Source organism: Anneissia japonica, unplaced genomic scaffold (assembly GCF_011630105.1).
Source record: "Anneissia japonica isolate Jap-2015-1 unplaced genomic scaffold, ASM1163010v1 scaffold287960_len3192837_cov198, whole genome shotgun sequence".
Lineage (NCBI taxonomy): Eukaryota > Metazoa > Echinodermata > Crinoidea > Comatulida > Comatulidae > Anneissia > Anneissia japonica.
In genome coordinates this window covers 1,977,062-1,989,557 of record NW_022712725.1, presented here as the reverse complement: position 1 = coordinate 1,989,557, position 12,496 = coordinate 1,977,062, and the positions used below count along the sequence as shown (strand labels likewise).

Here is a 12,496-nt window from a genome sequence, read left to right as displayed (position 1 = left end):
CAGAAAAAAGAATTACGTTTAATAAGAAGGAATTTTTAATTGATGGATGGACAGATGAAAAAAAAATGAAAATTGTTAGGTAGTATTCCTGCCAAGCATGGGCTGCTTTCCACTGGTCAATGATGGCCACCCCTCCATCTTTAGAAATAATAATAATAATAATAATAATAATAATAATAATAAATGGACATTTCTATGTTAATGTTACTTTATTACTATACATTAATAAAGCACCGCTATCAAACACTACACAAAACATGATTTTTAATTGTTGGCATAAGCTCCACTGAAGAATGAACTTCAAACCTCCGCCATAAAGGCTGCAGTAGTGGCACCCCAGCCGTATCGGTCGGGGGCTCCAAGTTATCAGGAGCGCTAGCAGCCGTGGCATAACGAAGGGGCTGAAGGGTGGGGGACAAGGAGGTCTAGAGGGTTATGCAACCACAAATCAATTCACCACTAGATTTTGTGTGAACTCTAAATAAGGAATGAAGCACAAGTTCAACAACTGTGCTAGAGATATTGAGTTGCAGACTTGAACAACTATTTCATAAGATAATTATTAATAGTGGAATAGCCGTGTCTTTCATTTAGGTCGATCCTCTGGTTGTTGCGTATGATGCATTCTAGCTTGTGCCAAGCACAAACTTGAGCATGATGTCATACTGCTAAAATATTAGGAAAATTTGTCAAATTAAATATGATAGTGTAGACAGCTTAATGCCGGACACTCACTGCGTCGTAGGACGGTCGTACGACTGCCGCACAACGAATCCACCTCTGCTTCCGGCGAGCGATAGACGACGTAACGCCATCTGCTGATTGTCAGTGGCAGTCTGAACGTATCCTCATTAAAGAAGCGATCGATTGGTTTCACGCCGTTGCGTGCATTCGTCGTTGCGCGTAATGAGTACCCGGCTTAACGTGAGCATCTCCACTCCTTCACCTAACTGCAAGACACCAATCTCAACAGAAACAACAACACATTCAATCATGCTCAATTGTTTTATTTCCACACTATTTAAATAAAATAAAGTATGTATAAGATAAATATTTTTACACATTCTTGCATCATCAGCACAGAATTTTAATATAAAACAGATAATGTACAACACTAAACTGCATTTTTGTTGACTCAAATATTGAATTAAATATATAATGTGTAATGTAACAAGTTACCTGCATAGACAATAACAGTTGTTCAAACAGTGAATCGTTAACTATAAATCTTTGGATTTCACTTTATATATTGAAATTCCTGTTTCAAACTTACAGTCATGTGTAGAATAAATGGAAGTATATTTTACAGTGCAACCTATTAATTGTCTCCATTAAAATTGGCAATTGACAGCATCATGGAAGAATAAAATAAAATTTCAAAGAAGGGGCTCAAATTTGTGTCTTATAAAACAAGCTATCTCTTTTTTTGGAATTCAAATATTGTACAAATAACACAATTTTGTACTAATTTATATCATAGCTTGGCAGTTTAAATATCAGACATACAAATACAAATCTATTATTGCTGTCATTTCAATACCATATTCACAGTGCCATGTAATTATAACCACATTCTAATCAGATAAATATCCAAAGGGACAAACATGTCCAACAGGGGACTGACAATTTCTGATGAGGAATTGGCATACACACAACCTGGACTATTTTATACTGTTTTAGAAAGTAATAGAAGTTGGAATTATTATTTTGGTCCACCAACTGGAGGCCAACAGAGATTCCCATCGCCAGTATATGATGGATCAATGTATACAAAATAAAACTTAATACATGAATTGTACATTAGTTTGAGACACCAGTTAATGGTAATCATAACATTATATTACTTTAACCTGGTGGGAAAAATTGCTTTTCAAAAGCAACAACAAATATATCAGATTTCTAATATGTATTTTTTGTAATATAAATCTCTTTTTGTCTGACAATTCTAATTTTAAAGAAGTCAGGTAGTGACTGAATCGGTCAAGTCCGCAATCGTATCACTCAATCGTTGGGAAATTCAAAATTTTTTCATTCTTTTACTACAAAACCCAAACCAAAAATAGTAAAAACAAAAATGACAAATTTCATTGTCTACATTGCACAAACCTCAGAATTAACTCTGATAAGCTTGACTATGTATAATTATTTAGTGAAAAGTTACATTATACATAAACTCAATTTTAAAAATATAAATATATTAGGTAGACTACTTCACAAAATTACTATCTAAATATATAATTACAATAGACAACACTATGCTTTCTACTAAAATTCATGCAAAAATTATTGTCTATTTAGTGTAAAATTATACTGGTGTTTAAATTAAAAAAGGCAAAAAATTGCTTCATAAAAGTACACCATTGACTTGTGCTATAAAAGATAAATATATTTAAATAATATTGTTTTGTTGATCAATATACTTTGTTATAGGAAAATGTTCATGTTACTTCTTGGCAAGGTACTATTTATTGCTTCAGGAAAACTTATTTAATCTGGTAAAGTATATTAAGAATTTACGAGCTATGCAACCATAGCATGTAAGAGATTGAGCCAGTCCGTTGCAGGCATCCAGCAATTTGAAAACAATACAGATATGAAACACACTGTTACAAGAAGTACTACAATTTGCCCTTCATTTTGAGAATGCATTTGGGACTTAAAACTTTGGGGTATCTTTAGGGTTTGGTCTCCAATTACAGGGTTAGCTTTGTGTTGAAAGATTTAAGTTTGTACTTGGTACTCTAGAAAAGTAGTCTTTAATTAGAAGGGTCCCAGAATTCGAGGGGTATTGGAGGATGAAGTTCACAAATTTCAATTTCATAAATATATATAAAAAATAAATGTTAATTTATTAAGTAAACACTATTTTTACTACAAATTAGGATAAGCAAGATAATCCAAGACATTTTTATCATAAATTCTATCAATCATATCAATATGATTACCAAAAAAAAAAATTTGATACATTGGAAGAGTTCATAAAAGTATACCAGATGGATTTTATTATTCAGCACCCATCCTGTACGTGACATTAAAGTAAAATTCCGATAGCATCATTATATATTTTTCTTTCTATTATTACTATTAGTAATAATCACACTGAATTAAGTAATTTTCATTTGTTCGCTTGTTCATTCATTCATTCATCAATTCATTTTCATTTAATCATTCATCAATCCCTCCATTTATTCATTCATTCCTTAATGACAAGAACTGCATAATTAGGTACAATATATGGTCAATTTCCGCTTTTGATGCTCTGAGATTGTACAAACACTATCAATATTCAAACATCCTTTTCTCCATTGCATCTGTGTGAAAATAGCACTACAGTATGTCCAATTATTGATGCAAATGACAACTTGATCCAAATGTGAAGCACCAGTATGAATCAGTACCCATTGGAACATACAAAAGCACAAAGCGTGTACCAGCATAACATATTGTTAAAGAGACCCTTTGATTTCCTGCCTTCAGTACATTATGTCCCATTTAGTTGGCTGCTCGCATTTTGGATCTAAATCTTTGTCACCGCAGAAACAGTTGTAAGTTGTATTTGGATCGAACCCCAGTATTTGCCTCTCATCTTGAATACGAAATGAAAAAGTGGACACACACGTTCCAATGAAGTATCTACAATGAAAAGGATCAACAAGAATTAATGGATTAACATATACAAACACGTTATATTTTCATTGCGGATTTTTTGGGCTCAGTGCGGACTCTAAATGTATGCATTTTCTTTTAGTTTTAAGGCGTATGCGGATTTATAAGTCCGCAATGACGATATAACGTGTTTACAGTAGTAAAAAGCAGAAACAGGTTTTTAATATGCTGGGAAGGGAGCAGGGGCGGATTTAGAAGGGGGGGGGAAACGGCCCCGGCCCCACCTTTTGGAAAGTCAAAAAAAAAAAAAGAAAGAAAAAGAAAATAATTATCGCCCAAAAGGCATTGGGGGTTATTTTTGGGCATCTAGAACACAGAATTTTCGCGGGGCATGTCCCCAGACCCCTTATGTTATTGTTATCTCGATCGGCCCCTGGGGAGGAAGGGGAATCACAAGAAGCAGATGATGCTTCACAAGGACTAGAGTCACAGTTACAAAATCTATCATAGTGAATAAACATGGGGAACCATGCTCCATTTGTAGCACCACAATTGTAAATGAATGACATCGTAAATGGATGGTGGAAAAAATTGATATATTTTCATAAAAACTTTTATATTCAAAAATAGAATTTTCAAAGAAATTATTTTTAGTGAATATTTTGTAGAAATAATTTGACATAATAACAACAAATTAAAATGGATGAATGAGGAAATAAATGGATTTAAGAGTTCTATAGATAAACCAATTATCCTAAAATATAAGGATGAATGAATGGATGGAATGAGGTTTTAAATGGATGGACTGCTGTTGAATAGATGGACACAAGATGATCCAGTATTTGGAAACATCTGAGCATAGTGTAGGGCTACATTTATATTTGGAATATAGGCCTAGTATATTTTTATAAAAAACTTGGAACTCTGGGCCTGTCACTATAAAATATTTGGATGCATCTACAAATCAATGATTGAACAGAGGTGGATGGACCACAAGAGCGATGGGCCGACCACCAACCAACCAATGATGGAATAGATAAATGTACATACAGATGAATGAATTACAGTTTAATAAGAAGGAATTTTAAATGGATGGATAGATGGATAGAAGAAAAAAATATTTAGGTTGTATTCCTACCTAGCATGGGCTGCTATCCACTGGTCAATAATGGCCACCCCTCCATCTTTATACTGGTGGTGAATAGTTTTTGATGGCTTGAATTGGACAACTTTACCTTCAACTTGATTCTTCAGGTCATCAATTTCTATAAGAAAACACAGTTATAGAAATAATAATAGTGACCATTCTATGTTAATGTTATTCAATTACCATACCATAAATGAAGCACCACTCTCAAACACTACACAAGACATTTTTGTTGTTGTTGGTAAGCACCATTGACTCACTGAGGAGCGAAATTCAAACCTCCGCCATAAATGCTGCAGATAGTGGGGCCCCAACCGTACTACTCGGGGGCACTAAGTTATCAGGAAAACTAGCAGCAGTGGCACAACAAAGGAGCTGGAGGCCTTATTGAAATATTTTGTAATTTGTATTTTATTTTTTTCCTATTTCAGTACATGGCATTGATATGTATTGAAATTCAAAAAAGTGATGGCAAAACATGCTCATCCCCACACCTCTCACCCCACCTCCCATGAAACTGCCTGATTATAAGACTTTTAAATACAAATATACAAGATTACCTGATTTGTGAGCATCAGTTGCTAAAAATACTGTTTTTAATTTCCTATCTTTCATAATTTTATTGATTTGCTGAGCAGCATTTTCTATTGACGGTGCCTCCTTACGTTTGTTGCGAGCAAAGTCCTGTCTACGTAGATGTACAGCCAAGTACGGCCCGCCTTTAGCTGTCCCTTTTTCTGGCTAAAAAAAAAAAAAAAAGAGAGAGCAAAATTATAAATCATAATTTTATGTATGTGATTGAAAAGCTCTCATTTAATAACAGTAACAATTAAAATAAAATGAAAATGACAATAACAATGTTAATGACAATGATAATGGCAATGACAATAACAAAAACAATAATCAGTTCATATTAAGTATAGTGATATTTTATCTAGATAACAGCATTTTCTACTGCAAGAACTTCTACTGCAAGAGAGTGTACATAGTCCAGACTTCTCAAGTACTACTAATCATTGTGAAAACTAATAAAAAAAAGTGCCTGTAAATCTTTATGCTGTCCCGTTTATTTGAAATTCTACAGCTGTTATTATCGTGTACCTAAAATTTAACCCATATTTTGCACTCAAGACAACTTATTAGGTGCTACGGAAATTTTGTACTTACTACGGATATTTGAAGACTTGGTTACTGAAATGCATTTTATTAACTTGACAGAGACCAATATCTTCCACATTAGACCAACCAGGAACCTACTGTATTTATCCCTGGGTGAGTATACACATGTAGCCTTGCCAAAGAACAGGTAATATAATAAACCTAGGATTCAAACTGATGACCATCAGATCAAAAGCAAAAAGCCTTCTAGATGTGATGCTTGCTTTCTGTTTGTACCATGTCATGTACCAAAGATAGTATAGTTCTATAGGAACAATAGAGCTTCTCATACCTTTTGGTCTTGCCAGTTTTCTTTCATAACTGTTTTATCTTTTTCATCAGTTGATTTCAAATGCTTCTTCCTGAAATCATTACCTATGTCAATCAAGTGCTGTGCAAACCGCATACTTCTTCTGGCCTATTGTACAGAATTTAAAGAAAACAAATGTTTCATACATTCTATAAATTTTCACTATAGTAAACTCACAATGATATCAAGACTAACATAAACTAAACACATATCATTCTGACTAAGGTACATCCTCCCATTCCCATTAAAAAAAATCTCAAAACTAATATATAGATAAGCAAGTGCATATAAATATAATGTGAACTACTGTATACCTAATGTTCTCATATCTACTATTTATAACATCCACTCATAAGCACACATACCATATATGCTGACCAGTGCAATACACCCATCCCCAATAATACTCAACATCAGTTGTCTACTAACATTAAAAGAAGCCAACATCTACTTATAAGCAAATGCTAATAACTAAGCTGTAAATCACACCCCACCTCAACACACAAAAACTAATGTTAGCTTTCTTTTCAACATAAAATAGCTTGTATTTTTACACATTCAGAGAAAACTTAAATTTCCTCATTAAAAGAGAGTAACAAATATGTCAAAAATTTAACGTTTTAAACATCAGAAAAATTAAGGACAGAGAGATGAAATGGCAAATGAAAGATAATGACAACACTATATTAAATGAAATGACCAGGACTAAATGAGAGAGCATTTAAATATAAAACTAAATCAAAGAAAAGACACAGGGTCCCTCCTTCAATCTAAATTATAATTTATAGCACCCTTTGTAGACACAACATAAGCAAGGTTTGGTCTTTATTCCAGATATTACTGTTAAGTAATTTTATTATGCTAAAAACAGAGGCTGCGTTGGGACACTTTTCTCACCCATGGTATCCAACATCAACAGCTCAGGAAATTTTCCCCAATCTCTGAGCTTCCTACCCTGGCTAGTCCCCTCCTCCACCCTAATCAGTATCCATTTCAAGATTCAGGGAATGTTGCAAATACAAACATTAAGAAGCATTCAACTGAAGTCAAATCAATCACAAAATGTCACTGACAGTTCTTATTACTGTACTCACTTCCCAAAACTCAGTTCCTCCGTAATTGTCATGGAGTATCTCTTCGGCTCGGTCAAGAAACACTGACCTAGGTCCGATGGTAAAGGTTAAAGGTTAGTAGTCAACAATACCTTGCAAAGAATGTCATTGTTCAAGTTGGTGGGTATTTTAGGTCAGATTTGAAACGTGCTTATTACAATTGCAGACAGATTATTTGTCATTAGAAGGCAAAGATTACGCCACCACCAAATTGAGAATCCACAACCAAAGCCAACACTATGTAAGTGCAAAATAAATATTAACGTATCAGAAATGTTTCTGCGAAAAATTGCAATATTTTTTACCACAACTGTGCAGAACAAAGATCTAGAACTAAGATTTTTAAGAATTTTAGCCAGTGATAAAGAGGGTGAAAAGAAAAGAAAATGAAATTGTGAGTGAGCATGTGCAGAACGCTTTAAAATCAGAATTTGAACATTGACATTGTTTACAAATACCAGGTCAATAGGCCAACTTACTAGCCAATAGTTCTTGCCCCCAAATCGGTCATGCAGAAGTGTTTCTGCTCTGGTTATAAATACTGATCTGGTAACGAAGAATCACAAAATTACAACTAGTCTAGAATGAATATCACACTTTTGCTAGGCAGATAACTAATATGAAAATAAGCCACAAGATTATATAATTATGGATGGTACTACCATGAGATGGGTCAGATTACTAAAGAATTTTATAAAATGATAAAATAATACTAAAGAGACAGTGATATCTTTAATATTATTATGAAATATCTTGAAGATTTGGTGAAATATTACTAAAATTGCATCATTTTAGATCTAGTCTTATCTGCCCTTGTTAAGTGGTGTACGGTTGATTATCTACAAGAACAAGCATCATGATGTGGATGGAAAAAGTGTATTATAAGAAATGAAATTAATGTAAAAGAAAAATATTCATCAATAAATATTAATAAAACTAATTGATTTTTACGAGGCTGCTTTTACACATGAAACTGATGATGACTTACTTAATATTTATAATGATTTATATATTTAGTTTAATTAATTTCTCTGGATAATAATTTACATACAGTTCACCACCAAATATGTAAATTAATGAAATGTATAATTCAGATTCAGATAATCTTTATTGTCATAACAATGCCTTGAGATTTTTTTTCCTTGTCACATATGGGTAAACAATTATAAAAGCACATCAGAATACAATGGTAATGGTAATGCTAAATATAATGGCGACTATTATAACTATATTGTAAAGTATCATATATGCTGTAAACTAACAGATTTTAATTACATTTCTAGTAATAATTTTATACATATAAACGTATATATATATTTTTTAAATCCTAAATACAAACAGCAAATAAATATAAAATAAAATTATTATTCAACAAAATATTAAATAACATTTGTCAATAATGCTTGCAGATGCTGTAATGTAGAGTTTGATTTGATTGTGATTTTGATTTAATTTATTCAATATCTCTTGAAGTGTACATACAAACATAATTATATGAAACAGAAAAAAGCTCGTCGACATACGAAAACTCATCGAAAAAAGAAGAAATATTTGGATAAACCCTCTACAGTAAGTCCCTTTTTAGGGACTTATTTCCAGAGAGATCAATAATTGATTGTGGAGAGTCTTGTGATTCTGAGATGAATACAAAGTTAACAAAAACTAGCATAAGGCACACGTAACCCACATCATTACAAGGTACCATTTCTATTCAATGTCAGTTTATTAATTGTTTATGTTATTACTCTACTTGTATCTCACCTTAACTCTACTTAAAGTATACAGCACTTCAAGAGGTTAAAGTATGCGACATACCTTGCAGTTGTGCTCTCCCACAGCATGGGGGCTAAAATGCTGGCAAAGCCTTGCACAGACAGGCACTTGAAATTCAATGCGTACACATCGTCGTAACCCCAAAACCATCCCTTAAACCTTCCCCCTTCTTTGGCATTGTAAGCTGGGCGGTCTATGCACTCCCGTTCATCATACTTTTCTTCGAACTTTCCATTCGTCCATCCTTCCGCATAGCGTTGTAGAGTATATACTTCTTCTATCTCAGGTTTTCCAATCTCTATGGAGGCAACAAAACATACCACTTCCAGTCAAAATCAACTGAAATGAAAAGAATTCTCCTACCCTATCCAAAATGTAGCCTATCCAAAACATGCAAACTGTACACAAATTGCACTGTTACATAAAAAGTATATTATTCTAATATATATTATTCAAACAATAAATAATTTTGTAATCAAAGTTTTTGATAAATCCAAAAAACATCAAGACAATTTTTCTTACATTTTTTCACTGGTAATTAAACAGCATTCTTAAGTGTACTGTTGATGTCAACTAAAATCAACATTGAATATCATAAATTATCATTTATCAATACTACTTTATTATTATTTATTGGTCCCAGATGATTTTTCCAATAAACAATGTAAATATTACCACACATATATAGTAATACAGTACTAATAAAATACAATAAATATATTAAACATTAATGTCTCTGTTCCAATTAATTTTATATTGTTCACAGGTGCATCACAAACTAAAACATCGCCTTCAATATAAACTTATTCCAATGTGAGGTAAAATTATAAATTTGTGTGACAAATGCACTTTAAATTACAGTATTTATTTGAATAAATTCCCTTCAAATAAACGCCCCCTACAGAACATCATTTGGAAAAAAAGTCCTTCCTTGAATAATCGCCCTAACCCAGTTGGGATCAATAAGTCTTTATAATCACGCAATAACACATTTTGATGGAAATTAAGTGTTGCAGTTCCATATTTACAGTGAAATTAAGTTGTGTTTAGTTGAGTATATGTATCTAATTTAAAAAAAAAAAAAAAAAGCCTTCATCAAAAAAACTTCACAATAATAAACGCCCAAGGGCATTTATTCGGATGAATACGGTAGATGAAACACCAACCTTTGAGGTAATCTGTGAATTCAATAACAGGAACATGTTGATTTAAACTTTCAATATTAAAGAAGAGGGACCATGGTAGTCGATACTGGTCTAGGTTTGGGGATTTCCAATGGTAGATTCTACCCCACGGTGGCAATACCAAAATCCATTCTTGTTTTTCACGTAGCTTCTTGACAAGATTGGACATTCGCATGTACACATCTCTCCTTAAATTAAATCCTTCACCAGGATTGACATCATAAAGTAAAAATCTGCAAAAAAAAAAAAAAAAAAAAAAAGCCACATTTCCTTTTACTGTGTGCTTATGGAAAATAAATATGTTCACAAAGTACTAACCTTTCACTTTTTTTTTTCATTATTTAGTAACATGGCCCAAAGACTTTTAATAGCAAAATTAATCACTGTCATCATAGGTGGCAATCCTGGCCCTTGGGTCCAGACTGTAAAGTAAGGCCTGCACAGGGAATATATCCTTCACGTAAAAATTTCGCCTAGAAATCTGTCCGCACATTTCGGAAAATAAGGGCTGATTTCCGCTCAGAAAATGCAGAAAATTAGGTTTTGACCCCAGGACACATAGAAATAATTGTTAGATTATCACTCCTGTCCATGTCAAAAATTTGGGAAATATTGATGTGGGAATAAAAAAAGATTTTTTTTGCCACTCATTTATTTCAACAGCATTTAAAAATAATGCAGTAGGCCTATATTACAATATGGCCTTGGATTAGATGGCAAGCATCTTAACCACCAAGCACACTTTAAACAACATAACTTTTGTAGAATGTTTTTCAAACTATGTAGGCTCATCCCTAGGGGCCTAACCTAGGCCAAGCCTATGCCTATCTATTATCACCCCCGACAAAATATTAATATAGGCCTATATTTAGGATGCAATAAATTAAACAAAATATTAAACCTGATTGAATAATATGTCCTAATCTGGTAGTACCATACCGGGCACCACCTGAATAAACATGTTAGGCATCTACGTCTAGCTAGCCAAACGATAGGTGGGTAGGTCTAAGCCTCTAGCCGTTGAACGCCGGATGGAGCCGACCGTTCATCCCCTGAGCTGGGGCGTAACATAAGCCTGGCATAATGACACGTCAACATACCTTCGAGGCTTTGCGATTCCCACATTTACAACATTCTTTGATGGACTGGCTTTAAATATGTCATCGTCTAATACAATTTCGTGTCCATAACACCAATATATGTTTACAAAAACGGTAAAAATTAATGCAGACTTCAGCCACTTTTGTATACGTGTGTACGCAGCCATCTTGTTTTATTTGAGCATGCGCATAGCTATTTCAAACTAATAGCCAATCACAATGTTCAATCAAACAGTACCTGAAACTTTGTTCAAACTATTTTATACCAAAACATGATTTTTTTTAATAATATTTGAATATTCTTTACTAATTAAATTATAAATTAAATAATCCTTTCCATTGCCAATATATCCTGCACTGTTTGCCACACCTTGTAATTAATATTAATATTTCTCATCGATTTTGTTGAAATTAAAATATAATTATTGGATGTTATTGTTACTAAAAGCCGACATATAACAAGCACGAGTAGGTTATTAAATCTTATAATAACCAAACCAAATGGTATTCGGAAAGTCTAGAATCTGAATTCCACTGCGGACAATCGGGTTTTTTTTCTTCATCAACCATTCAACATTCTTGATGGAAGGGGCTATGTAATTATTATTATTATTATTATTATTATTATTAGTAGTAGTAGTTATTATCAATATTGTATCCTTGTATAATTTTCCTATTTTCTCTATTTTTTTTTTATTTTGAAAACTTTAAATGGGGACCAGGCCAGCTGGGCTCCCCCTTAAATCCACCACTTTTCCAAAAAATTATTATTTTTAGTTTCAATCAGAAAACACATATGTGTTTTATAACCATAATTAATGCTTAGAGCAATCTATGAATAAAATGAATGAATGAAAATATGAACTGTCTCTTATACACATCTAGATGTGTATAAGAGACAGGTATTTAAGTGTCTGTACAGTAATATGCAATATTTTCAAAATATATCATTTCCCAATATGAAAAATCGAAACAGCTTGGTCTCTTATTTCAGTTTTTGGATCCGCTTGGATTCTAATACTGACGACACAGGTGGGCAGAGTACGCCCTCAAAAACCTATGGTAGGCCACTGATCTTCCTACACAAGGTAATATTAAAACTGAGC

At 33.1% G+C, this 12,496-nt stretch overlaps 1 protein-coding gene across 2 annotated transcripts; it reads right to left on the bottom strand.

The window, feature by feature from the left end:
• Positions 1 to 986: 986 nt before the first annotated feature.
• Positions 987 to 11,562, bottom strand: LOC117108059 (GDP-fucose protein O-fucosyltransferase 2-like). 2 transcript variants are annotated; one of them, XM_033249914.1, is made up of 8 exons: positions 11,391 to 11,562; positions 10,273 to 10,523; positions 9,149 to 9,404; positions 7,813 to 7,879; positions 6,204 to 6,329; positions 5,314 to 5,494; positions 4,745 to 4,871; positions 987 to 3,633 (listed from the first exon to the last, which is right to left on the bottom strand). In XM_033249914.1, exons 1-8 carry the CDS (start codon positions 11,555 to 11,557, stop codon positions 3,474 to 3,476), a joined length of 1,335 nt encoding a protein of 444 aa, XP_033105805.1. In that variant the 5' UTR covers positions 11,558 to 11,562; the 3' UTR covers positions 987 to 3,473. The 2 variants fall into 2 exon arrangements, with proteins under 2 accessions (XP_033105805.1, XP_033105806.1); XM_033249915.1 differs by lacking the exon at positions 7,813 to 7,879 and adding an exon at positions 7,316 to 7,382.
• Between the last annotated feature and the right edge of the window lie 934 nt (positions 11,563 to 12,496).